The 26144-nt window shown below is 46.9% G+C and overlaps 1 protein-coding gene across 4 annotated transcripts in view; it reads right to left on the reverse strand.

Annotated features, from left to right (window-relative positions):
- Positions 1-8025: 8025 nt before the first annotated feature.
- Positions 8026-26144, reverse strand: part of Dlc1 (DLC1 Rho GTPase activating protein) — a 347498-nt gene continuing 329379 nt past the window's right edge. For all 4 annotated transcript variants that reach the window (XM_075986541.1, XM_075986542.1, XM_075986543.1 and 1 more), the window contains 11 exons: positions 25228-25291; positions 22052-23475; positions 21198-21374; positions 18236-18395; positions 17910-18108; positions 15931-16144; positions 13922-14036; positions 13225-13443; positions 12283-12500; positions 11501-11674; positions 8026-10625 (listed from right to left, as the gene is read on the reverse strand). In XM_075986541.1, coding sequence (XP_075842656.1) covers positions 10505-10625; positions 11501-11674; positions 12283-12500; positions 13225-13443; positions 13922-14036; positions 15931-16144; positions 17910-18108; positions 18236-18395; positions 21198-21374; positions 22052-23475; positions 25228-25291 — 3085 coding nt within the window. In that variant the 3' untranslated portion in view covers positions 8026-10504. The remainder of the gene's footprint in view (positions 10626-11500; positions 11675-12282; positions 12501-13224; positions 13444-13921; positions 14037-15930; positions 16145-17909; positions 18109-18235; positions 18396-21197; positions 21375-22051; positions 23476-25227; positions 25292-26144) is intronic.

Consider the following 26144-nt stretch of genomic DNA (forward strand, 5'->3'; position numbering starts at 1 on the left):
CCCCTGCAGTATCCTTACTATGCCCTGGGTGCGTCTGAATTCAGTCCTGTTGACAAGCCTTAGCATCACGTCTGTGTGGTTTGTAAACCACCCAGCCTCAAGCATGCTACTACAGCAGCAGAAAATGGGATAAGACGCTGCCTCACAAAAGGAAAAGGCTTTCTTTCTTCTTTTTCTCTCTTTCTTTCTAAGTAGCCTTAGATCACGAGTGGTCCTCCTCCTCCACTATTTTCCTGAGCCTGGAGCTGGAAAATTTCAGGGCAGCGAATACTATACTTTTCTTCTCTCATCCTTCAGACGAGACCCATACCAAGGCAGGTTCTCTGATCCTGATCCCCATGTTGACAAAACTCTGAAAATATGACAGTCCATACAGACCATGTTGGGGACCGGGCATGGAGAAAGGATTGACACAATGTTTGCCTTTAGAAAGGTTACTACCTAGTAGCCCAGCCAGACATGAACCAAAACAAAACAAGAGTTGAACTGAGACAATGATGGAGCAACGTGACAAAACAGAGCTAGCCCCTGGGAACTCCTCAGAGCAACTTCCATCTGAGGTGATTGCCCTGAGTCAGCTAGCTAGGATTTAAAATTTTTCCACTCACCTTTCTCATGGCAACATTGGGACATGTTAGACTCTCTGGTTCACCACAGGGGATGCCTGTGGCATTGCTGGGTGGTGCCCAACTCCCCCACAAGGACACTGAGTAAGAGCTGAGAGCTTGTAGCCAACTCCAACTTTTGGTTGTTGCTTAATTCTCCGGGAGACTTCAGCGTTTGAAAACGACCGTCTGCCTGTTAAAATGCATTGATGAAGCTATTCCAATTATGCATGCTCGTGGTATATCAAAACCATGTAGACGCTCGCATCCACATGTACATACCCACATACAGACATATACACATAATCAAAACTAAATAAATCTTTTTTAAAAAAATTATAAGCTGGGAGGTGGTGGTGCATGCCTTTATTCCCGGCACTCAGGAAGTAGAGACAGGTGGATCTCTTTGAGTTTGAAGCCAGCCTGGTCTACAGAGTGAGTTCCAGGCCAGCCAGAGCTATATAGAGAAATCCTTTCTCAAAAAATAAAGAAAGAAATAAACAAAAAGGAAAAAAACAAAAACAAAAAATTATATACTTGTCAGTGGAAGCCACCGGTTACCATAGAGGGGCCAGGGAAGGGGCAACGCTGGCTGCTCTTTCTAAAATCAGCAGGGACCTTCAGTCCGTTGCCAGAACTGCTGTGCTAGGATGTGATCTTGCGTTCGTCTCTCCTTGTCTTTCCTTGGCTTCTCCTTTGTGTCTGGAAGACACTGAGGTAAGCAGCCACGTGCCTTGGAGACACGCTCACTCTCTGAAGCACGGTGTTTGTGTGTGCGAACACCACACAGCCCGGGCTACTTCAATGTGTTCTCTCACAGATGCACACACTCAAGTCCATTTCTCTGACCCCCTTCTCAGCCATTCTTTATTTCCACTCTCATTCACCCCGTGCATTCGTCCCGTGCCCTCACTTGCTTTAGACGGAATCAGTACATAAAGTTCACTATCTCCAGCTCGGCAGAGTTCCTGAATCTAAAATATTAGTTAAAGGAAAAGCAAATACATAGGTTCTCGGTGATTATTGGAAGATCGGTCTCCCTGTCCTGTGATTCTGGAATCTTTTTTTAAAGGTGATTTCCAGTCACATGCCAGTATCCTAGGCTGGCACAGCACAGGACAGGACTGTTTTCCCCTTCGGGCCAGGACTGTTCCTTCTCCTCCATGGCCATGGCTACACTTACAAATTCATGCCTCACTCCAAGCTTTCCTCAGAAACTCTTAACCCATCTTTTTATGGCTCACGGAACAGTGACACCCATGGCCCAGGCATCTTAAACATGGATCCACAGTCCAGTTGTCTGTACTTTCTTCTTCTCAAACCTGCTTCTTATCCCGCCCCGCCCATCCCTGCCAGCGCCTTTAGCCCCATTACCCTCCGGTCTGGAAAAGGAGCCATGGAGAGAAGCTTTACTACCCCCAGTCTCTCGTTCCCCAAGGGCTGTCACCAAGGGTTGCTGCTACTGCCTCTGAATACCTCTATTTCAGCCTCTTCTCATTTCCTCATCTCTCCCAAAGTGTTCCCATGTCTTGGACACCCATGATTGTGCGTGCATGCAATGTCACTTGTGATTAAACTCAGGTCTCCTCACTCTGGGCAAGTGTTCTGCACTTAGTTCTATCTCAGCCCACTTGGTCTTTCTGAACATCCTTGCAAAGGATGCCACGCTTCCGGGCTTGCTTCCATCCTGTGGCCATGTCCAGACTCTGGCGACTCTGTCCGCATCACTTTTCTCTTAAGGTTTCACATCCAATGGCGTAGCTCCTCTCTTTTGGAGCATCCTGAAACTTTCCACTACCTTAGGTGACAATCAGGTTTATCAGGTGATAAAGCGGGCCCTTTTCAGGTTCACTAGTGCTTTCTCAGGCACTTTTGCCTCCCCTCCAGCCATCTATACTTCCTGCCCATACCCATCCTCCCAGCACTTCCAGGCTATCTCCCCAAAGTTGTCCTGCCAGGAATATTTCCACCCTCCCCCATCATCCTTCAACAGTTAGCTCAGGTGTCACCTCTTTCCCAGGGCCTTGGTGGAATCTCCATCGCAACAAGTCTCACTCAAATGATTTCTCTCTTTGTCCCCTTGGCGGTACTGTAAGCACGTCTAAGCTAAAAAAAAGACATTTACGTTTCTGTGGCTTTTCTCTGAGAAGTCCTGAACAGATAAGTGTTTGTTGCGTGATCCTCTAAGTACTAGAGTAGTGACTGTAGGAGTCAATATTACTGAATTCCAGAACCTCTGCAGGAGAAAAAAAAAAGCTGTGAGGCTTTGACTACCTTGCTTATGGGGTCCTGATAGCCGTTTGGGTTATATTCAGTTGGTTAATAGTTATTGTAGAGGTATGTATAGTCTACTTTAGGCTCATGTTTAAACTAGGAGAAAAGGAAGACATTTGGAAATGACAACGCTACAGTGTTTACTGTCGGATTCTCTACCACTGTCTCTGTTTTATATGGAAACAGAGATGAAGTAACGAATTCCTTGAAATCACATTGCAGGTACGAATGATCGTTTGACACCGGAGAGTCTGTGGTACTGAAGTCTTTGTAGTTACAGGATACAACCTCTAGTATAGTAATTCTATAACAACTAACGGACATGGAGTGCTTCCCCTATGCCTGGCTCTGCTCCTAAAGCCCTGTGTGATTAACCTTCCAGCAAACACTGGGCAACCTAATCCACCAATACTTTGTTTCTCTTGTTTGTGAAACTGGATAGTGCTTCCAGTCTTTCAGGGTTTGGGATGAAATAAAATTACCTATGGGGAAATTTGGATTATTGTCGACCAACCTGATTCAGCAAACAATTGTCCGTGAAGCCCAGCGAACAGACTCTTCCTGGGTATTTGTGGGGAATGCGTTTCAGGCCCTCTCTCAAATATCAACAGACACAGATAGATGCTCACGTCCTTTAATGAAGTGGTATAATGTTTGTACAGAATCTACAGCCATCCACCCATAAACTTAAATCATCCCAGGGTTCGTCTCACACCTAACACCCTGTGCGTGATGTAAACAGGTGACAGACTATATTGCCTAGCAAAGAGCAGTAGGAAAATAGACTGTATCTGTTCGGTCTAGATTCAATTCGAAATTGATTTTTGATTCATGATGCATTAAACAGGCAGACGGGGCGTTGGCGATATGGTAGCCAACTGTGCATAGCAAGTTAGATTCTGGCAGACTTAGCTGCCTGGAGCAATTGCACATGCAGCTCAGCAGGTCTCACTTTGGGGGAGTCATGGGACCAAGTGGGAATGATAGCACCGGTTCCTACTGACTGGGGTCCTCTTGGCAGAGACTGAGGCTTGAATGACACCGACCCAGGGCACCTTTGTGGAGGAACACTCAGAAAGCTGAAGTCAATGTGCTTGTCTTCTTTGTTTAGGGCTCCTAGCCTGTTTATTGCTCTCTTTTGAAAGATATCTTGAGGCATTCCCAGCCTCCTTAAGCTTGCTTTTTTTCCCCCTGGAAATCAATGTTGGAATTCAGCATCTTAAAAGTCCTTATGCATGTTTGTGACCTCTGACTTGATAGATCCACGGCTCTTACATACCAAGATCCTTTCTGAACTGTCTTTCCTGGGTGTCCTCAAGGAAGGAATGTTCCCTAACCTGAGTAGATAGTCCTCTCTTCATTGGCAAAATTGTCTCCCAATCTATATGCCCCCAAATCGCGTAGTCATTACTTACCACTCATGACGGTCTCTCTGATTTCTCACTTTCTGTGTGGCCTTTAGCGTTCCACCCCTTCTTGTCTTACCACTCCCTGGTAATATACCCCTTGTGATTTTGCACGGCTTTCCATTGCTGAAGGGTCATGGGATGCAGCCCATGACTGTGTAGAGAAGGTGGGATGATTATTGCCGACGTCCTGTCTTCCTTTCCTGTGCTTCCTTCCTGCACTGCTTCTCTCTTCTTTGGTTGACTAAATGAGGTTTTGTTTTACACCAAGGCACTGCTCCCTGTGTTTCTCGCTTTTATCTCCATTTGTACTTTTCTTGACATTTGTCTGGAAGTGTCACCCCAGCACCTGGCATCCTTATACCCCAAGCGTCTGGAATGTTTGGGTTAAGGCCACACTCCAACCACTGGCATCCATATAGCCAAAGAGTCTGGAATGTTTTGGTGGCAGTTCCATCCCAAGCCCCCTCCCCTGGGAGTTGCCTCAATCCAGACTCTACCTTCGAGAAAGCCCGCCTGCCAAATAGTGACCCCTCCCCAAAGATGCTCAAGACCACTCCCACAGGGTATTTAAATTATATTCCAGAGAACAAACACATGGTTTTCCAGTCTTCCCCATCATCTCCTCTGTGGGGGCTGGGAGGCTATCTGGGAGCGTTGGTATTTATTAAACCTGGGCTTTTTCGAATTCAGTTTGTTTTTGTCTGATTTGGATTATTGTGCCAGCAGAGAGGCTTATTGGGGTTCAGAAACTTCTCGATTAAATGAGTTTAGGATGTAAGAAAAGCAGAAAGTGCGTGAAAAGCCAACAAGAGAAGCAGGTCTATGAAATCAGCTTCTCAGTCTCTTAGGGTCACTCTGGTCAGGACATAGAGTCATTTAAGAGTCACCCATGATGCATTGCTGATGTTTGAATGGGCAAGGCTCCTATGAGAGACAGCTGGACATCAGGGCTGAACTGCCCACAGATGCTGTTCATTCAGAATGAGAGTGTGTGGATCGTACTGGTCAAACCATGCTGTAGAAGGCCGTCCGGATGCCAGTGCGGCCATGGAAGAGGCTGATGTAAATCCCACAGTATTTGTACATTAGGTTGGCTAAAACAAAACAAAGAACGACCGTGAATAACAAAACCCCCAAGCCAACCATTTTCCCCACGTTCTGCTTCAACAGCTGGTCAGTTTCCTCTGGAAATTTAGGTCTTTTTTTTTTAACTGTGCATAAGTTTTAAGATAAGTAAGATGTCCCATTTTTAGCGTTCTATGGTCTTGGGATGAAATATTCTCCTGATCTTTGAGATATCCCGACATTCCCATAGTCCCCTATGGGTTCATTTTCTTCTTACTTTAGTTAAGTTTTACAGTGTGTGAACTTTGAATTTCCTGTTTCCTTGGAATGTTATTAGTGACCAGCTTGTCTGTTTACATTTCGAAAGGCTGCAACAACAACAAAAAAGAGGAGCTTGGTTTATCTTTGTTGCTGGAAAAAGTTTACCCTGTCTCAAGCCCTGGAAGAAAACTTGCTGCTCTGGGCCAGATCTAAATCCCTCATTTCCTTGAGCATTCACATGGATGCCAAGTGCTTCAGAGAGCACCGGACTTAAAGGGCTGCAAGCTCCGGCAGCCATAGCTCCAAGAGCCTGGGAAAGTTGGTTTCCATTGAGAGCGTTGGTAAGTCACTTATCAATGGAAGTTGGTCTACACTTCTAAGCCACATCCGACTTTGAGGAGCACTGATATAATCTAAAGAAGGAAGACAGAAGAAAGATGCAAAGAAAGGTTTAAGAGTATGGGGCCGGGTGAGCTGGCTTTGCTCAAAGTTGTCTTCATTCTGAGCAGTGTGAGAATCAATTTCATTTTTGCTACAAATGCATGATGGAGCAAAAGCAGTCTAAATCCACAGCTGAGGCCTATGAACGAAAGGTGGTGGTATTGTGTATAGAACCTGCTAGTAATTTAGGGATCTTAGACTCTTTCCACAATATAGATATGGGGATTCTGGCCCAAGACACTTATTTTGTATAGCTGTCTGGAGACAGAGACAAAAAAACAATATGATTTGGCCTTTTAGAAACTTTAAAAAAGACTTCCTGCTCTCTATGGCTCAAGTAAACACTGAGAAAATAAGTCCTCCTGGAGATGACTTCACAACGCATGTTAAGACAGGAAACTGGGGAAAGGTCCATCAGAGGGACTGGGGTCTGGTTCAGTGCTAGAGTCTTCCTGGCCTGTATGTGTGAGGCCCTGATTTCAATGCCCAGAACAAAGAAAGATTCCCTGACAATGTACCCTCCCCCCCGTTTTTTCTGTTAACAGGGTCTATTACTTAGCTTTGGCTGTCCTGCAAATCACTACATAGACAGGGTTAGCCTCAAATTCAGAGCTCTGCCTGCCTCTGCCTTCCCAGTGCTAGGATTAAAGGCTTTTGCCATCACATCAGGCTTGATGAAAACTTTTACAATCAACACGCACAGAATTTGCCATTTTTCTTTTCTTATCACTGCAATTTCCAAGTGGTCAGTATCTGGGCGTGGTGACACAGGCTTGTCATTTTAGGCATCAAGAGACCTAGGCAGGAGGGTCATGAGTTCAAGGCCAGTCTGGGCTATATACTAAGTCTGAGACTAGCCTGGGCTTTGTAGAAAGATCCTGTGTCAACCAAAATATAGAAAATATAACAAAACCCAATGCCTATGAGGAACAGAAGGGTTTCAGGTTGATGACAGCTTGGGTTTTCCTGTTCTTAAAAATAACAGAAGCCAAGCTAAGTAAGAAGGTGAACCAAAGGAAAAACATATAGTTACCCTCTTGGCTATGGGAAGTAGACAAAATTGCCGGGGAGAAAATTGGGATCTTGGGGGTGGGGTGGGATGGGGGTAAGGGGAGATGGGGAGAGAAAAGGGAGAAGGGGAGGATGGGGGGAACTTGGGGAAAAAGGAGGATTGGGATAAAGGAAGGTTGGATAGGGGAGCACGGAAGCACAATTCTTAGTTAAGGGAGCCACCTTAGGGTTGGCAAGAGACTTGAACCTAGAGTGGCTCCCAGGAGCCCAAGCCGAGGTCCCCAGTTAGTTCCTTGGGCAGCTGAGGATAGGGAACCTGAAATGACCGTAGCCTATAGCAATACTGACGAATATCTTGCATATCATCATAGAACCTTCATCTGGGGATGGATGGAGATAGAGACAGAGACCCACACTGGAGCACTGGACTGAGCTCCCAAGGTCCCAATGAGGAGCAGAAGGAGGGAGAACATGAGCAAAGAAGTCGGGACCACGAGGGGTGCACCCACCCACTGAGACAGTGGAGCTGATCTACTGGGAGCCCACCAAGGCCAGCTGGACTGTGACTGAAAAAGCATGGGTTAAAACTGGACTCTCTGAACATGGCGAACAATGAGGGCTGATGAGAAGCCAAGGACAATGGCACGGGGTTTTGATCCTACGCAATGTGCTGGCTTTGTGGGAGCCTAGCCAGTTTGGATGTTCACCTTCCTAGATATGGACAGAGGGGGGAGGACCTAGGACTTACCACAGGGCAGGGAACCCTGACTGCTCTTTGGACTGGAGAGGGAGGGGGACAGGAGTGGGAGGAGGGGGAGAAGGGTAGGAGGAGGGGGAGGGAAATGGGAGGCTGGGAGGAGGTGGAAACTTGTTTTTTTTTCTTTCTTTTCTCAATGAAAAAATAAATAAATAAAGTAAAAAAAAAGACAAAAAAATAACAGAAGCCAATTCTCTCAGTGTTCTTTAGCAAACGATAAATTTATTAGGTGTCTACAAAGTACAAAACACTGAAAGCCGCTGTTGAGGGATATAAAGGTGTGCAGGGTTTGTGCCTGCTCTCGAAGAACTCACAATCTACACCATGACTCACAAGGACAAGTTGTGGGATGTTACAAGATGCAAGCCTAGCTCTTAGAAAGTCGCACGCTCTGAATTTTTCTCTAGCCAGACCTAAGAAATCTCTTCAACAGGAAAGCTAAACATGGGAAAGAGACCTTATGTGGATTAATCAGTGACCTTGACTTTGCTTTTTCAGAACTGTTCCGCTGCTGCTGCTCCGTTCTCGTAAATCCTCAGCATCGTTTCTGACCTTGGTGTGGAGAGAATCTCCAGGCTTCCTGAACCTTCACCAGCGTTTCCTGTTTGTGGGTGAGTGGCTCAGATGCAGCTTGGCCTTGGAATGATTCGTCATCCGAATTTTTCTTTCAGTCGATGTATCTTTGGACTTTGGTTGGCACGGGGCCACCGTGCTTTGCAGTCCCGGCTTTCCAAGGCGGAGGAAGATGCAATGCAGAAAAGCAGGCCAGGCTCCTTTTCTTACTTTCAACATTTAATAGTGCATTTACTGAATATACTCTGTACAGATATAGGGAAATTATAAACCTCTTTATTTATTCTTTTTTTTTCCACTAAAACTGTATTCACGTAAAGTGTATTTACAACGCAGAGAGGGGAGCCTTGAGGTACAAAACCCAAAAGAATATCTGAGGTATAAATACAAGTATATTTTAAATAATAATCTTTATCATGCTTTATCTATGTCTGAAAGTACAGTGGACAGACATGTGTACATGTTTCTCAAATAGAATGGTATGTACAGCATACAATATTACAGATCCAGAAGCCAACATAGTTGAATATACACGCACGCTTTCACAAGCAACACTGATAATTCAAATACTCCAATGTTAAAACTCTACTCTCATATCCCCCCTTTCTTCAAAGAACCTTTGAAATAATACTGACAAGGTAACTGCATTATAACAAAATAAAAACCCTTCTTCAACTCTCATTCATACGTTACTCACTTTTTGATCCATACAAAATAAATTTACTAATACTGTCTTGAGTCAACCTTTAGCGTTACAGTAAAACCTGTATAAAAAAGACCGCCCTTCCGAACACCTGCATTCTTTGTTTTTCACTGAGATTACTAGTCCCCATTATTACTAAAAAAGGGCAACGTGAGAGAAAAGGAAAAAGAAATGTAGGAAAAATAACACATCATCAGAAAACCTATCTGTGCATGAGGACAAACCCAATGAAAATACACGCTGTTGCCGTCGGGTACATGGAGAACACTAACAACCAAAAGCCTCTTCTGCTCGGGTTAAGCCTACTGGGGACATAGTTCCCTGTGTCCCTTTGTTTATCTTAGAGTTAATGCCACAAGCATGACAATACTGGATGATAGCAGGTAAAAAGGGTTGATGAGCCCTCTTATCCCAGCCAGCAGCCACGAGCCTCAGCCACATAGCGAGTCGGTTGTTCAAGACCAGCCTGGTTGATGTGGTGAGACCCTGTCTCAAAATAAAAGGTGAAAACAGAGCTGGGGATAAGTCCACTGTAGAGTGCTTGCCTGGCTTATAAGAGGCCCTGGGTTCAACTCCCAGTACTGAAAATAAAAAAGTTCTGGTACTAACACAGAGCGTTAGTGTTTGGCGCCTTTACATCTCACGTAAATAAAACCCTTCCTCTGGAGCCACTCAAGGGAGTGGAGAGGATGTTCATTAGTGTGACTGGTTACAGAATCAGGGGAAACTACAGTTTATGGGAAAGCAAAGGTTTGAAGAAAAAGAAAGAAAAAAAAAAAGAACCAGCCCCCAAATAAAACAACAACACAATAACCTGGGGGGAAATAGAGAAGGGAGCTGGGTTCCCCTCCTGGGTAGATCCCTGGGTAGTCAGCTCTTCCAGGCAGAGCTAACCCTGGTGTTTGTATCAGCATCCTCTGTGGGCGTCTCAGTGTGCCAGACACTGCATCCCAGCTCTTCACCTGTAACACACACATTCACGCTCCTCTGTGCAAACCCATCTCTGCTCATCTCAGGGAGAAAAACCTGTCAGCCAGTACCAACCATTCCAGTGGATACATCAGTCCGCAGCACACCGCAAACCAACGACGTGGGTACACGTGTGCCGACGTCACGAGAGAATGACGCCTCCTTGCTTTCTTCCGTGATGCGCTGAAAGAGTTCTTGCTTCTCAGAAGCAATCTGAATTATACACGTATCCCCCCCCCCTTCCTCCCCGTCCCTAAGTCTTATATAATCCAGTCAAGGTCTAAAACATAGACCTAAGACAAACAGGAAGCAGCTTTAAAAAAAAAATCTCATCAAATTGCTATAGTCAATGAGACCCAGATGAACTCTTCCGAGGACGGGCGAGGCTCTAGAAACAATCACCTGGGCAGGAGACACAGGTGCTCGGCCTTGGTAATCACCTAGATTTGGTATCCTTGGTTTCAGTGTTCTGATTACTGAAGGAGTCTCGGATCTTTACTACTTCCGCTGCACACAGATGTCCAAAGGATTTTGTGTACCACTCCGGCATGTGGCCCCTGTCACACAGAAGCAAGGTGGGTGAGTTATTCAAATGAGACAGATTTGAGAGATGTCGAAGGCACTCTTGAACACTCTCTCTTTTTCCAAACTTGAACTGTGAGGATTGCGTTTAGGACCTCAAGAATGAGAGGCAAATGCTTCACTACTGAGCTGTACCAAAGGCTTCTACCTCCATGTCTTTCTTTGACCCGCCATCTCTATAGGGCCTTAAACTTGCAGTGATTGGCCGGCTGCAGCCTCTCAAGGGCTGCACTGCCAACTTCCACTCCCGACTTCCACTCTGTGGTGAGCAGGTGAAAGTCAAGGTGACTTCTTGTCTGCAGACAACCCCCACGCATGCGCATTACACATCTGGGAACCAGAAAGTTTCCAGGGAACGTTCACAGTACGGCTACTGAAGGGCCCTGCTTAGAGCAAGCTTTGGCATGCGCTACAGAAATGCATCTCGTGGGTAACTGTGTTTACAAAAGAGCAATTTATTTAGGAAAAGAGCATGCGCTAGTTGATTCGGGGGGTCCTTGTAGCTGATGAATTACGTTCACTTACTGCCCAAGCAGAGGCATAACCAATTACAAGACATGCACTGTTAAAACACTTTCCAATGTAAAACGGAAAGTATCTATTTGTTGGTTCCATTTGTGATAAAACTCCCAAATTCACACTGCTTTAGTAGCATGGTTCCTGAGGAAGCTGGATTGGAAGGAGCATTCGAAGGGACAGCAAACATCAAAGTATGGCTTTATAAGCGTCATCCTTCATAAAATTTCCAAAACACAGTGGTAGATTCATTCCGCCATTCTGGGCATCATAAGGAAAATCTGCATCTCCTGCATCACCCTCCCCATGTCAGAAGGTCAGGATCAGAACGTACCTTAAATCAGCTCTGCACATATAGGTGAGTTTGGATTTTCCTGACCCGCAGGGTTCGATCAAATATCTGGACAGGAGCACGTTAACCCTCACTCCCACCACGGGGGCCCGGTCGTGATCCACGGAGGTGAGTAAGAGCGCACAGGCTCCCCTGGGTAAATTAGTCCTCCAGGTCCTGTGGAGAAGAAACCATAGGTTTGCTTGAAAATGGTACTTCCCTCATGGCATCCTCCCAACCACTCTGTATGGACTCTCGGGGGACAACCTGTACAGGACCACCTCTGCTTGTGGTGGTGATGCTTAGTCTCCCAGTCTCTCTTTTTGGAAAAGAGCCAGTTTGAAGTGGTTTTTTTAAAAGCCCCTTTACACTTCATGAATGTCTCAGGATATGGACTTCTAACAAGCAGTGAACAGTTTTGGAAGACCATGACAGTTCCTCAACGTTCTTTTAAACTGCTCCTCCAGTAACCTTTAGAGGACTTGGGGAATACATATACGCCAGCCTTAATCACATCTCACTTGGGACCAGATGCTATTTCGTGGCCTACCCACTTGTGAGCTGTTTGAGCCAGAATATCTGTAGGCAATGGGGCAGAAATCTAGTACCATGGCGTACATCATTTGAAAAGGCTTTTCTCCATTTGAGCGCAGTTCTGTGAGGTAGAGCTGACTCAGTGAGGCACCCTATCGGCATAAACATAAATGTGCTTTGGAGCAACACACAGGCCCAGTGCTAAGGTTTAATTGCCTGTGCCACGGTCAGATCATCCTGGAAGCTCTCACCTCAACACGACGTAGTCCCGAGCAGGATGAGGCGCCATGCTGTTTTGGACGTACTGGTAAATTTCCGTCTGGCTGTCCAGGATTTCAATCACCTTTGAGTCCAGCAAGTCCACATCCCAGAGGTGCTGCTCTTTCAGAAGACGTTTTAAGATCTCCTCAGGAGCAGCGGGGACTTCAATGGTTGACCTCCAAAGTCTTAGTGGGGGTCCCTCACTGACCTGAAAAGAAGATGCAGTTGTTTTCAATGCTAAGCGAAAAGCATACATGCTTTAATTTTGAAAGCAAATTTTGAGTTGGGGACATGGCCCCCTGGTCAGAGGCTGATTGGCAAATCTACGACATTCATAGGCTACCAGCTTGGATACGTTCAAGAGCAGGCTAGGAGCTCAAATAAGATAGCGTCAACTCTGGCCAGAATCATAACTTCTGTTCCCTGCGGCTCACTTGCATCTGAATGACTGTGACAATTCATTTATTTCACTCCAAAGTCTATGTGTCCACTTGACCCCTCTGTTTATTTCCAAGGCAGTGGAGACAGTGTTGACAAACACCTTGATGGAGATATCAAGGATGCCCCCGTGACTCAGAACAGAAGGGAGTGTAAAACTATTTTCTTTAGAGTACAGGGAAAAAAATGCAGGCATTGTCTTAAGATTTCCCTTGACAATCCAATAACACTAGTGAATCAGGGAAGCTTAGGATGACCGCATGGGAGGAAGGGACTTCATCACGGGTAGACTGAGATTCCCGTGTGTTCATCTGTCTGTGACTGATGACCTTTCTTACCCAGGGAACCTCAACCACCTGGCTGCCCAACACAGGGGACAGCTCTCAATGACAGGTCTCGGGTGGGGATTCCCACAGAGGAGACAACTGAGCAGAGAATCTCGTGTCTGATGATTCAAAGTCATGATCATGGGAACGAACAGGGGGAAGACGGACCTTCTTATAGGACAGCTCGGCCTGTTCACAGGTAGGGTAGCTGACCCAGCCTTTGAACTTCTCTTTGACCTCCTTAAACAGGCCGTCCACACAGTCCTGGAGGAAGTGTCTGTAGTCGGCAGGCTGATCGTGACTCAGGTGTCCCAAGGCCTCCAGAGTGAGGGGTTTCAGCTCTTGTTCAGTGTAAGAGTTGCGACATCGGCTCATTTCCTCAGGAACCTGGGAGACACACAGGACGAGAAGGTGATGGTTCCACCAGTGCCTCAGCAGAAGATGAAGGGCAGAAGCCACGTGCTGATTCAAGATGGTGGTCCACTCCGGCTCCCACCAACTAACGGAGGGTATAAGTGAGAACAACAGGGCTTACGTGGTCGAAGCATGTTTCTCAGAGAGAATTTTAATTCCAGGTAACTGTTGCTTTTGCACTCCCCCTCCCCCCCAAAAGGGGTTCTCTTTTGTGTATTCTAGAACTAGCTCTGTAGACCAGGCTAGTCTTGAATTCTGTTTTTACTTTTTAAGTAAAAGGCCAACAATTTCACAAAACATTAATTGCAACGAGTGTGTATATATATACTATGTACATAGTCGCCAATTATGGGAAAGACCTGTTGCTCAGATGAGAATGAGTACCAAGTCAAAAATTTTGTGCCCATCCACATTAGCCTTAGCATAGTGGCTAAGCTTCAGGACTGGGTACCTGGAAGAGCTTCTTGCACTCAGCTATCATGTGGGCCAGCCCTTGAGTGGCGGCTAGGTTTTCATTCAGATCTTTCTGGTCTGGTTTGCCCAAACTCTGTTTTCTTTGCATTACCCTAGGAAAAAGAAATAAAGGGTTTGGATAAGCGGGTGGAGTGGCCCAAGAAAGCTTTGATTTTCTTCAGCACAGTTTCTCAGAGTTTTGTTGTTGTTGTTGTTGTTTTATAAAAAAAAAAAAACAGAACACAAAACACAAAGACATATTTTGGTTAAATATCCAGGGTATTTAAAAAATGTTTTATTAAGTAGTTCATAAGAGTGTGTATTTGCTGTTGACTGAGGCAGCTTCTACAGGAACTGAGGTAGGAGCTGCTCAGACTAGGGATAGATGGTATTGCGCTCCTCACAGGCTGAGTAAACAGGATCCCCTACCTCAGGTGAGGAACAACCCTATTGTTTTCTAGCTGGTAGTCTTATTCTTATCTGGCTCCTGCAGTTTTCTATACCATTAAAGTTGGAATGTCCCAAGGACAAATTTTAACACTAGTCAAAAGGCTCCTTAAGTATTGTATGGCTTCCAGGCACAATGGCTTCAATGCATCAAGCTGAGAAACACTTTTCAGGTTCCTAGGGCTGGATAGAAGCAAGAAGTGTTCAGCCCATCCAGCTAGTCACCCTTTCTTCCTGTGGCGGAGGGGCGATCTTATTGTGAACTATTCATGTAAGAAGTACAAACCGAATCTGTTCTTCCTTCCAGAACTGACCTTTCCCCAACTTCACTTTATTCTTGAAAAAAAAAAAAAAGATCCTTGGCAGTCTGTCTGTCTCCTGGGATTGTTACAACATGAGAAGATGAATGGGAAGGAAAGAGCTGGGTGCTTGGTGTGGAGTAAGTCCCCAGAGCAAGGATCAGTCTTGATGAGCACTGAGAGCTTCCTCCCACTTCTCCACAGCTACTCCCGCCTTGTGCATGGATGCTGTGCAGAAATGTTTGCCAATATTTGGCATAGGCCGTATGTTAAATTGAGTGTCTCTGAAGTTCAGTAATAACCTTGGTCTTCTGTAGCCTTGCTTTCGAAGTCAGGCACAGGCCAGAAACGTGTCTTTCCTGATCCCACAGAGGCTAAGGCACTGGGGTTACCAACTTTTCCCTACTCCAAGCAGCTCCCGCTCCAGTCCTCTTAGGCCAGCAGGTCTGCAAGGCTGTTGGCTGGGAGAATGAAAATGGCGCTGTTTGGTTTGCCTTAAACACTGGACATGCCAAAGCACAGACCCATGGTGCTCTCTCTCAGGACACCTCCCATTTATTTATTTATTTTTTTTATTTTCGAGACAGGGTTTCTCTGTAGTTTTTTGGTTCCTGTCCTGGAACTAGCTCTTCTAGACCAGGCTGGCCTCGAACTAGGACACCTCCCTCTTAACAGATTGCTTCTAGAAAGCAATGCTCGGAAAGGAGACAGAGGCACGGGGGCTGAGCAGGAAATGCTCCCCACCAGTTCACAGTCTGGACAATTGATGCCCAAGACAGGATGCAGCTGGAGAAAATAGGTCACTGGGGGCACGTCCGTGGGTATCTCATCCCTGTGCCCCTCTTTCTCTCTGTACCCAGGCTGCCATGAAACAAAGGTCCTTTGAGCAAAGTCAACCTTACTCCCTTAAATTGTTTTTTTTTTTTTTTGCAGATAATCTACCACAGTGATGCACATGGACCTAATTCTAGAACTAACAACTTTTGCTCGGGTCAGGTAAGAATCCAACAAGAACACCGGGACACGGTCCTAGGAGAATGTGAGAGACGGGCTTGGGTATGCTCCTTGCATGATCTGTACCTTTTTATTCTTTTTCTTTTTTTGTTTTTCAAGACAGGGTTTCTCCATAGCTTTAAAGCCTGTCCTGGAACTAGCTCTTGTAGACCAAGCTGGTCTCGAACTCAGAGATCCACCTGCCTCTGCCTCCCGAGTGCTGGGATTCAAGGCGTGCACCACCACCGCCCCACTGCGTGATATGTACCTTGGGGAAGAATTTTCTCTCTTCAGGGTGTTAAGGTGGAAGAGAGAAGGGGCTAAGCACACAGCCAGGTTGGTGGGAGTCATCTGGTTTTCTTTCACAGCCGCTGTGACGTCGCTCAAGAAGTAAAGAAGCGTCTGGAGAACCTCCCGGTTCTCGTCAGGCAGGAGCATAATAGCCGCCTTGATAGCTTGGAGGCGCTGGTCCTTGGGCACATCTGCAGGGCACAAGCATTCCCACCACCAGCTCAGTAATTTTCCACGTACACGGCAAGTCCGCATCCCAAAGCAAACATCGGCATCACACACTGAACGAGCACTTGCAGAAAGCATACTAAAGATTAATAAGGAAGAAATTATGGGCTGCCACCGGCGTCACTACCCTCAAGTATTTCCTGCCTTGTGGGGGAGTTGAAACTTTTTAAACACCCACAGTGCTAACACACTCTAAAAATCGACCTCAGAGCTTGGCTCCAGATGATAAGTTGTTGTAGTGTACAGAACTATGTCTTCTAAGCACTTAAAAGTCGAATTTGCCACCTTAATTATGCAAATCGCTCTACATTTAGGGTTTTGTGTAGTTTCAATAAAAAGTTTATGTGAGACACGTGCAGAAAGTTAAGGATGGAGATTGCTCAGCCGGCTATAAAGGCTCAGAATCTTTGGGGACCAGTTTTGACCCACTTGCTCCTCCTTAAAATAGGAACGGTTGTTAAAACAGGATGTCAGTTTAAACGGACAGATTTTAAATGACAACTTAAGTTTTAGAAAGAACACAAAGAGGCAAATGTCTAAAAATGCCTATAGAATAATTGACACCGAAGTGAGTCTGCACGGAGCCTTCCAGTCTTATTCACTGGGCAAACTTACATCTTTTCAAAGCATGTGGTGGAAAAACCAAGTCACTTCAATGCAGGGCCATAAGACAAACTGATTAAACAGCTCCATGGTTACAGAGCACAACAAATACCTCGGTCGGGGAAAATGTGACCTGTGTTTTCATAAAATATGAAAGGGACGAAAGGGAGAATGAAACAGTCCAGGCCAGACCAGCTCCGCTTCTCATAAAATGAAGCTCGACATGTCGGCCCTCAAGACGATTGTAGCTGGGAGCAGCTGCTGTTAAATCACGCTGCTCCCAGGCCACGGGAGCCAAGAAACACACAAGGCTGTGAAAGCCACAGTCCCGACCCTGATCGTTTATTTCCACCATTGTTTGATTGAAGCTGTGCTTCAAAGTGAAGAGGACATGCATATTGTTTTCCCAGATATTTCTGAAAGGGATCATGATGAAAAACAGAAAAAAAAACCCATCATTTATTCTTTTTCCGGTGAGATAAAATACACAGACACTAGAGAAATTTTAAACTCGGCAGCCCTGTGAGAGAGGTGCAAAGGAAATGATAAGTCTATTGACAGGGGAAAGGGAAGAGGGCACCAAAGGGCAGGCGTACAGTCTTGGGTCTGACTTTTCAGCTCTATTACACGGCTCTCGACAATGAAAGATAATACAGAACTGGATTGTGAAGATGTACAACTGCTTCCACACATGCAGACCAACCAGCAGCATTTATTTTCTCTTTCTTTTTAAAACAGGGTCTCCTGGAACCCAGGCACCTTTCAAGTGCATAGCCAAGGACGACCTTGAACTTTTGACCCTCCCATCTCCACCTCCCAAGTGTTAGGGTGACAGGTGCTCACCATCACCCCTGGTTTACACAGTGCTGGGGAGCAAACCCAGTGTTCCATGTCGGCTATACAATCACTCTGCCGACACATTCCCAGGCCACAAGAATGACTTTTCAAACTATTCGGTAAATGTACACCAACGTCTTCCACACTTAAGGCGAGAAAGAAACTGATAACCTGTGTATTCAGAGGATCCCCATGCAGGTTTTCTTGTCAAAAGAATGACATAGAAAGAAGCTGTTGGTCCCACTAAACCCAGCGCCACCAGTCTTAGGGAGATCCCAGGATGCTTACATTGGTATATCTGCAGGAAGGTTTCCGAGAGCTTGTTGGTCATGAGGGGCTCAGGAAGGTCTCGAAAATACTGCTTCAACATGTCTGCCACATCGTAAGCGGACTGGCCTTCATAATTGACATAGTCTTCGGCGCTTTCGTTCATCTGGCGTAGAGCCTGAATCCTGGATTTCACACCTGATTTTCGGAAGAGCCCAACCTTTTGGAAGAAAAAAAAAACATTAGGGGTGAGGGCAGAAGCAACAAACACCTTTCCTTCAAAACTAGGAAAAGAGCAGCAGCGAGCTCCGTTCCCACGCGTGGGATCCGTGGGCAGCTGTCCTCACCTGGTCCAGACAATGGTTACGGAGGTAGCGCATGGCCTGCTGGATACTCTGAGGCAGGGGCTGGCCCGAGCGCTGCACGTTCACGGTCAGTGGGACCCCAAACACACTCCGGTCCTTGTAGTCTGGAACCTTGATCCTTTTCATGAACTTGGGCACGGCCCTGTGTAAAGAACATGGGATGCATCTGCTTGCTTGATTTCGTTCAGCCTGTTTTGCAAACAGCTTCTCAGCTGAACCAGCCACACTTGGGGCTGTACTGGTCCTCGGTGTCCAGTAGCTGCTACACCGGATTATGTGAATATAGAAGGCCCGCTTCCGCACTATTAAAAAATGGAATTTTGGGGGTTTGTATGTGTTTGTGTGTGTGTGTGTGTGTGAAGGGACCTTTTGGCACAGGAACCTAGAGACCCATTACTACTGGTCAAGTGTTCTATTACAGCTACACCCCATACCTCCCCGATTCCTCGGAAGACTTTTTCTCAATAGGTAGGCCAGTCTGGTCTTGAAATTATAATCCTCCTGTCTCAGCTTCTTCAGGCACATAACACCATGCCTGGCTATCTATGTTCTAGATACTTGAAGAGTTGGAATTGTAAGACCTTGTCAAATTTCCTCATCCGGGGAGTCTGGTAATGACTATCAATCTAGAGAACAGGAGTCTGTGGTCCTAGGGGAGACTGATGAATGTTTTTTTGCCTGCTCTTGAATGTATTCGGGGCTAGTAGCCTATTCCATGGTACAGGAAGGGGGAGGCAAAAATATGCAATACCTTACTAGGTAGTTCTGATGAAAGTGTGAGAGACAAGTTCTCATTTTCCCTAAAAGCGTATGAATCCTTTCTAGGTACTTGAATTGATTCAGGTAGAGAGATCTGGGTACCACTGCATAGAAATCGGCAAACACACAACGTTGACTGGCTTGCCACACTGAGCCCAAATGGAGCGCAAAATGAAGTCAAAATAAATTTCCCCGCCATTGACCCCAGAGGACACAGCATCTTTAGGCTTTTAGAGGAACGTGGAAAAGGAACAATGGGAGTTTTGTGAGGCTCCCCAAGGCTGCCAGCCATCCTGAAAGCCGGTCCAGCCCTGGCCATATAGGCAACAGCAGGAAACCCATGTCAGGCATTTAAGGCCATCAGGCAGACATCTGAGCTCACAAATGACCCCTCTGAGCGAGGCCAGGAAGGGCAAAGCCAAACAGGAAAGGGACTTTTGGGCAGAAGTGCTCTGCGCTGCCCCCATTTCACAATGCCAGGCTTTTACGTTTGGTTTTGACTCACTGGAAAAACTGACCAGAACTGAAGTAGTAGTGGGGTGGACTCTCAAGATTTTTTTTTTGAGGGTTTGGTGAGAAAGGGGGCGGACACCTCTGCATGGAGAATCTAAACTATGCCGTTTTAAATAGCAGTGAGGAAAATATTACCCTAAGCACAGAGGGGCACCACAGAGAGCCAACCGCCTTGACTTCTGGGTGACTGCCCACGCCCACGACATGTCACTGTTGATGGCTCTAGGAAAGGGAAAGCCAGGGAGTAAGGGCCAAATTGGTATTTCCACACTGCTAGGCGTACAGTACTGGGGCAGGAGCGTGCATAATACTCGCTTTGTCAGGAGCCCGGCTGTGGAATGCAGGCGGGAAGAACACATTACACTCCCCGCTGAGAATCTGAGGCATCCTGGGGTAAACCGGTCAATGAGTGCTCCTGTCATCCAGGACAAACAACTTCTGTTTTTTAGGGAGGCTCACGGAGCTGCCTTAGCTGGGGGGGGGGGGGTGCTTGGATGTCACAGCTACATCCCTGTACATCCCCTCTAGGAGGGAGGAGCCAGAGAAGAAAGGACAGTGGACTTTATGTCTTAGACTGTCTCAAGCCACCTCGGGGGACCAGAGAGTGCTCCAAAGGCATCTGTTTTTATAGCAACTGGATGATAACCACCCTGACCATGCACGAGGAGATTCAGGCATGCCTGCGATGCTGTGGAACATGGAGACCCGGATCCAGACCTAGCTCCTGTCTTTGTATGAGAGCACAAAATCAGTCTGTCCGCAGATTATGCCATATCCACAACCCATCCCTGACGCTCCACATCTTACAGTGCACACTCAAGGCTGGATTCTCAAAATGATGATGAGTCTATCTAATAAATGTCAACTTTTAAAATATATTGTTTGCAGTGGGCTGGTGGCACATGACTTTAATCCTAGCATTTGGGAGGTAGAGGCAGGTGAATCTCTGTGAGTCTGAGGTCAGGCTGGTCTACGTTGTCAGTTCCACAAAATAAGGCAGACTCTGTCTCAAAACACCAGCGAAAGAGAGAGATCCATCCAAACAAACATAGCATATATGTAAGATTTTATAGATAATTACTTAAATTCATTACTCCCTGAACATTCTTGCCAGAGAGCTCCCCCCAAATAAACACAAAACAAAACAAAAACTAAATTTCTGGCACAGAGAAGTTTTTGAGCCATGCTCTAAACATTCATTCAAAAGCAACGAGCAGAGGGATGGACTGTGTGCTCAGTGAAGTTCAACTTCAACCCTGCTAAAAAAAAAAAAAAGTTCTAAAGGCACACACAAATATGGCCAAATATCTAACATCTCACTATTTTTCCTTCCATGCACATGACCCGATAATGTCTCTATATTCATCTAGTGTGGGTTGTTCCTATACCTGGAAAGAAGGCGCCTGTGTTCCATGATGTGAAAGGGATTCAATCTCCTATGTGAAGAGCTGAAAACCCAACTGACAAGTCCTGTAGCGAATTCCCCCGCAACTGCAGGGGCTTCACCAAGTATCGCAAACCTAACCTCAAGGATATGGAGCCAGACAGCGTAAGGATGACAGACTGGAGAGACTGATAAAGGAAAGTGCTCAGTGTGGGGACAGCAGCAGGGAGCATGAGGCATCGCCTGTACACCTGCAGTTACAATCTATAGCCTACTTCATTCTCTTACCAACTAAAACCATGCTTGTTGGAAGGCGTGTATTTCTCCAGCAGGGCCGTCAGTTTCAGGAGTGAGTATTTCTGCAGGAGGTTCATCTGGGCCACAGACTGGCAGTTGATCTGCAGAGATACAGAGTTTAGGCTTGGCCGGTGAGAGCTCTGGAAGCTGTGCCATCTCAATCTGTGCCTGCAAGAGAACAGGGCGGGAGTGAGACGGACATGCCTCTGTAGGGGACCAGACAGGCTGCTCGCTGGTATCTCAGCAACCGAGAGGACTGATGCTCCTTTCCAGGGTTTTCCCAAGAGGAAACAAATGGCCCTTCCTACAGAGCCACAGAAGGTATGTTCCAGAGCATCCTCAGACACTCGGACTCGGCATGCTCAGGTCTCTTACAGATGATGTGCAGTATCTGTGCACACTGGGGGTACCCTCCCACTTAGTTTAAATGATCTCTGGATCGCTTATAATAACCCGTAAGGAGTTCACTGTTCTACTGCATTATTTAGGAAATAATGGCAAGAAGATGGTTTCTCCTGAGTATTTTTCATAGTTTTCATCTGTACCTGGTTGGGTCTGAAGACTCAGAAACTACAGGAGGGCTGACTGTACCTGCACTTTATCATGACAACCGTTTCTACAGATGCACCTGGTGACGTAAAGACTCATCTCACTGTGCAAACACCACCACCCTCCAGACGCCACTGTTCTCATTCTTCCTGACTACAGGTCCACACCTAGTGCAGGCATACCCTTTCTTTGGGATTGTTGGGGCCTGATGTTTGGATATTACATGGTTCCGGCTTCAACCCACCAAGCAGACAATGCTTGGTCCCCACCTTGATCTTAAGAAGTAAGGCCCTTACCTCTTACACCTGGTCAGGGACGCCCCCACCCCAGAGTCCCTTCTTTCTGGGATGTCAGTGGGCTCTTCGGGCTCATTGAGGGAGTTGCCTGTGCTGTCCAGGTCACTGGGTGTCCGTCGGTCATGGTCCACGTCCAGGTGTATCTGTTTTGGAGATGACGGGCAAGGAGACACAGAGTCCAGGGCTGAGTCCGAGTCCCCCTCATCCGAGAACTTTTCAGACCACTGGTTGACTATCCGCTGCATCCCCTTTACGTGGTAAAGGATGTCATCCAGCTCAGGGAAGATGTCCTCATTCTCCAGGTCGGCCAGGTCCCCCGAGCTGGAATACAGGATGGAGCCTGGCACATTGTCATAGATGCTTAGGCGGCTGCTCACGGAGCTGGAGGAATTGCGCCTCTTTAGTTCCTTAGGACTGTCGCTGCTGTTTTCTCTCCGTAGGCTGAGGTGGCCAGGGCCATGGAAGCTTCCAGTCCTCCAGTTCACAGAACTGTTCGCCGAGGGACAGAAACTGCCATTGGAGAGGGCCTTGGGGAAGGTGCCAGGCTTGTGATCTTCCGGAATGTAGAACACTGTGTCCTCTGGATAGCTCTCGCGGTTCTTATAGTTCTGTTCCGTCACGTTGTTCAAGGTGGACTGACTGAAAGGGTCAAAGCCCTCTAGGTACATGCCCCCTCGCTTGTTGTAGGTGCTGAGGCTCCTGGTCCTGGTGACCGGGCTCGGCGTGCTGACGGCACTGCTGGTCTCTGACTGGCTACTGCTGCTGCTGGTCTGTGTGGAGTTGGACACGCTCCTTTTCCGTACCATGGGCACGTTGATGTGGTTGCCATTCAGGGCTGAGATCTCTACGCAGTTCAGCTGCTTCAGCTTCTCCTCATCCACGCCCTCCTGCAGAATGGGAGCGCTGATGATCAACCCCAGCTTTGAAGGCGCCTTGTGCTTGCTGTGGTGGGAGCCCTTGAGCTTCAGGCTCTCCATCCGCTTCAGCAGGCTTCGCGTCTTCGACTTGGGGTTTTTCTCGTGGCCCTTCATGCTAAAGCTAAAGCTGGACAGTTCCTTGGGAGACGGGAGGCTGGAGAAAGAGTCATCGTTGCCAACAAAGTGGCCGCTGGAGGAGCAGACGCTGATGACGGAATTCGTTCGGGGTGTCACAGATTCCCCGCTGTGGGGCACGTGGGTGGGGACGCTGCTGGTGCTGCTGAGGCTCCGGACAGAGGACACCTCCTGGCGCTCGCTGAGGTCTGTCAGCATGCTTTCGCGGCTGGTAGCGCTCTGCAAGTGAGAGCCGTCTGGGGACCCAGGGATTGGATCCTGCTTTGGAGAAAAGACGTCAAACTCTTCCAGCCGGGACCACCTTTTACTGTCCCTCTGGAAAGTCCACTTGCCACTTATTGCACAAGGCTCATCTTCATCCGAATCCTCACTCTGCGAAGACAAAAATGAAGACGTGTATGTGTGAGGCCAAGTAGAGGGCAGGAGGCAGGACACAGGCTAAGGGCCAGGACGTACATCAAAGGATACGCCTACTGTCTATTTGCTCACATCTTTCATAGTGTTTATAAGTAATAAAGAGGGACCTGAAGGCTTTCTCAGTACCTTAATTTTACTTAGAGAATGTGTGTGGGGAGGGATGTGTATGGGTGTATATGGATGTGTACGGGTGTGTAGAGAAGTATCTACGGGTGTGTATGAGTGTATACGATGTGTACTGTTGTATATAGGGAAATCTATGGGTGTGTATGAGTGTTTGTACCATGTTCAGAAGAGTACAGATTTTTCTCGTTCGACCGTGTAGGTACAGACCTCGGCTGTCATGCTTGGCAGCAAGCACCTTTAGCTCGCTGTCATTTCACCGCCCCCGATCTAAAGACTTTACCAGTAGTCTGACCAAGTGTTGCCAGCGAAATGAGTTATTTTGTTGAAAATCTGAGTCTTTAGGCCGCTCATTAACTGCTCACAAAGGGGACCTATGAGATTGGCGGAAATTCCAAGCATGCGAAATATTCTGAACTGGAACTCAAGTCAGCGGCGGTGGGACTCCCTCTGAACCATCTCCAGTCTAGCTGCCTGTTCAAAGAGTGTGTTTATATTCTCTTGTGCAATTAAAAAAAAACCCACTTTCAAAAAGCTAACAGAAAGGCAGCTGAAGACTCTAAAAAAAATATCAAGACATCCCCTGCATGGCGAGCCATCGCGTGGCACCCAAGCCCGTGTCTTCTCTTGCTGGTCCTTTCCCCCTACAATCTGGCCACAGTTAATGTCACAAGGGGCCTGGGCAGTGTCAATGTCGGCCATGCTCCGGGAAATTGAACAGGGCTTCAAGAATGCCCAGCAAGTGCCTTGCATGGGTTATTTGTAAACACTAGAGAACACGGCAGCTGATTATACCTGCTTTATGTGCAGGAACTGGGAATGTCCCGTCAGACTGCTCAGAACTCAGTATGCTAGCTATCCTTGCTACCAGATATATATGCAAATATCAAGACCTAGCCTCTCATATCCACATGGAGACTCTCTGCCCAGCTTGGGCAGTGATTATTTATTTACAAGATTTAACTCCCAAAGAAGGTGACTTTTTGCACGTCAGGGATTGTTGGATCATTAAAATGGATACTCGCAACAGTCAGGACTGTGCTCTGTGGGCAAGATTTATTCCTGTTTACCCGAATTTGCAACACTAACTCCTAGCACTGCCTCACCCTCTTTACAAGGTCCCACAGTTCTTATCCAGAAGGAAAAAAAAAATCAGTACATATCACCACTGACGGAGTGTGTGCGACTTCCTGTCCCGGCCTCTTCCTCCCTGCCCCGCACCAAATCTCCTACAGTATCCCCCAAGCTGGCCTTTGCTTTCATCTTGACAGCTGTGAGATGGAGTTACTGTTCCATCCGGGAAGCGGGAAGGGCTCCTCAAGAATGCTAGCTTTATTTCCTCCAGGGAGCAATGAGAAATTCCTCAGCAATAGGCTTCGTGTCTTTAACCACAGGGTACCCATCAGGAAATGTAACAGACGACTTCCTTTGGGTTCCAAGCAAAAGATACCACAACCCATTGCTGGCTGCAAATACGGGCTTTAACGTTTAGAACGGACAGAACTTTTTAACCGCGCGCGATACAGTCCTATTTGGGTTTGGGCGCGTGTGGTCTCCACCCCGCTGTGTGATTCAGGTACTCACTCGCTTCCGGTGGGGGCTGATCTCCAGCTTCATCAGCGCACATTTGTTTAAAGTGTTTAGTCGCCTACGGAGCAGAGAAAGGACATCAGCAAAAGCCGGAAAACCACTAAGGGCAGGCAAGTATTTCTCCTAAACACCCGACACATATAATGAGCTTCCCCAAACTCATTTCTAATTTAGGCAAGTACAGTAAGCTTCCGCTACAAAACGAGTAATTTAGTCCTGGCCTGGCAGTGCCCGTCTTTGACCTCAGTACCCGGGAGGCAGAGGCATGGGGATCTCTGAGTTTGAGGCCAGCCTCGTTTGGCTAGTGAGTTCTAGTCTCAAAAACATGGGAACGACTTAAAGGTGCCTTTCTAGCTCTTGTTCTTTCTGTTTAAATTTCACATTTTTTTTTTCTGTGAGTCAATGCCATACGACAGCTGTAGTATCAGTGTGACATCTGCTTCAGGGAAGACGCAGGAGCAGTAAGGAGCTCAGGAAGTCAGTTGGCGAAGTGTTCAGAGTACCCCACCTCCCATCCCATAAGACTTAAAAAGGACAACAAGCCTCAGTAATCGCCAACAAACGACCATCTCAGCAGGCAATTTTCCAACTTTGGTTTATTCTACAGAGAGGAAGGTCTAGCCCTCTGTAAGGCTCAATGCTTTATACAAGTTTCTATCCGCAGAGAACCAACAGCAATCGCACAAATGATTACTCTAAAAATCTGTACACTGCTACCCCAGGTAACCAAAATCTCTCTGGGTTCAAACAGGTCACATTCTTCTTTGGAACAGCCGTCAAACTGCAGTTCTGAACATTCTGCATGCCCCGCCCCCACAACAGTAACATCCATTTAACATTAGAGAAACAGGGATTCCAGTGTGCTTAGGGAGAGGCCTCGCCTAGTACACACGAGGCTCCAGGTTCAATCC

The sequence above is a fragment of the Microtus pennsylvanicus genome, chromosome 9 (assembly GCF_037038515.1).
Source record: "Microtus pennsylvanicus isolate mMicPen1 chromosome 9, mMicPen1.hap1, whole genome shotgun sequence".
Lineage (NCBI taxonomy): Eukaryota > Metazoa > Chordata > Mammalia > Rodentia > Cricetidae > Microtus > Microtus pennsylvanicus.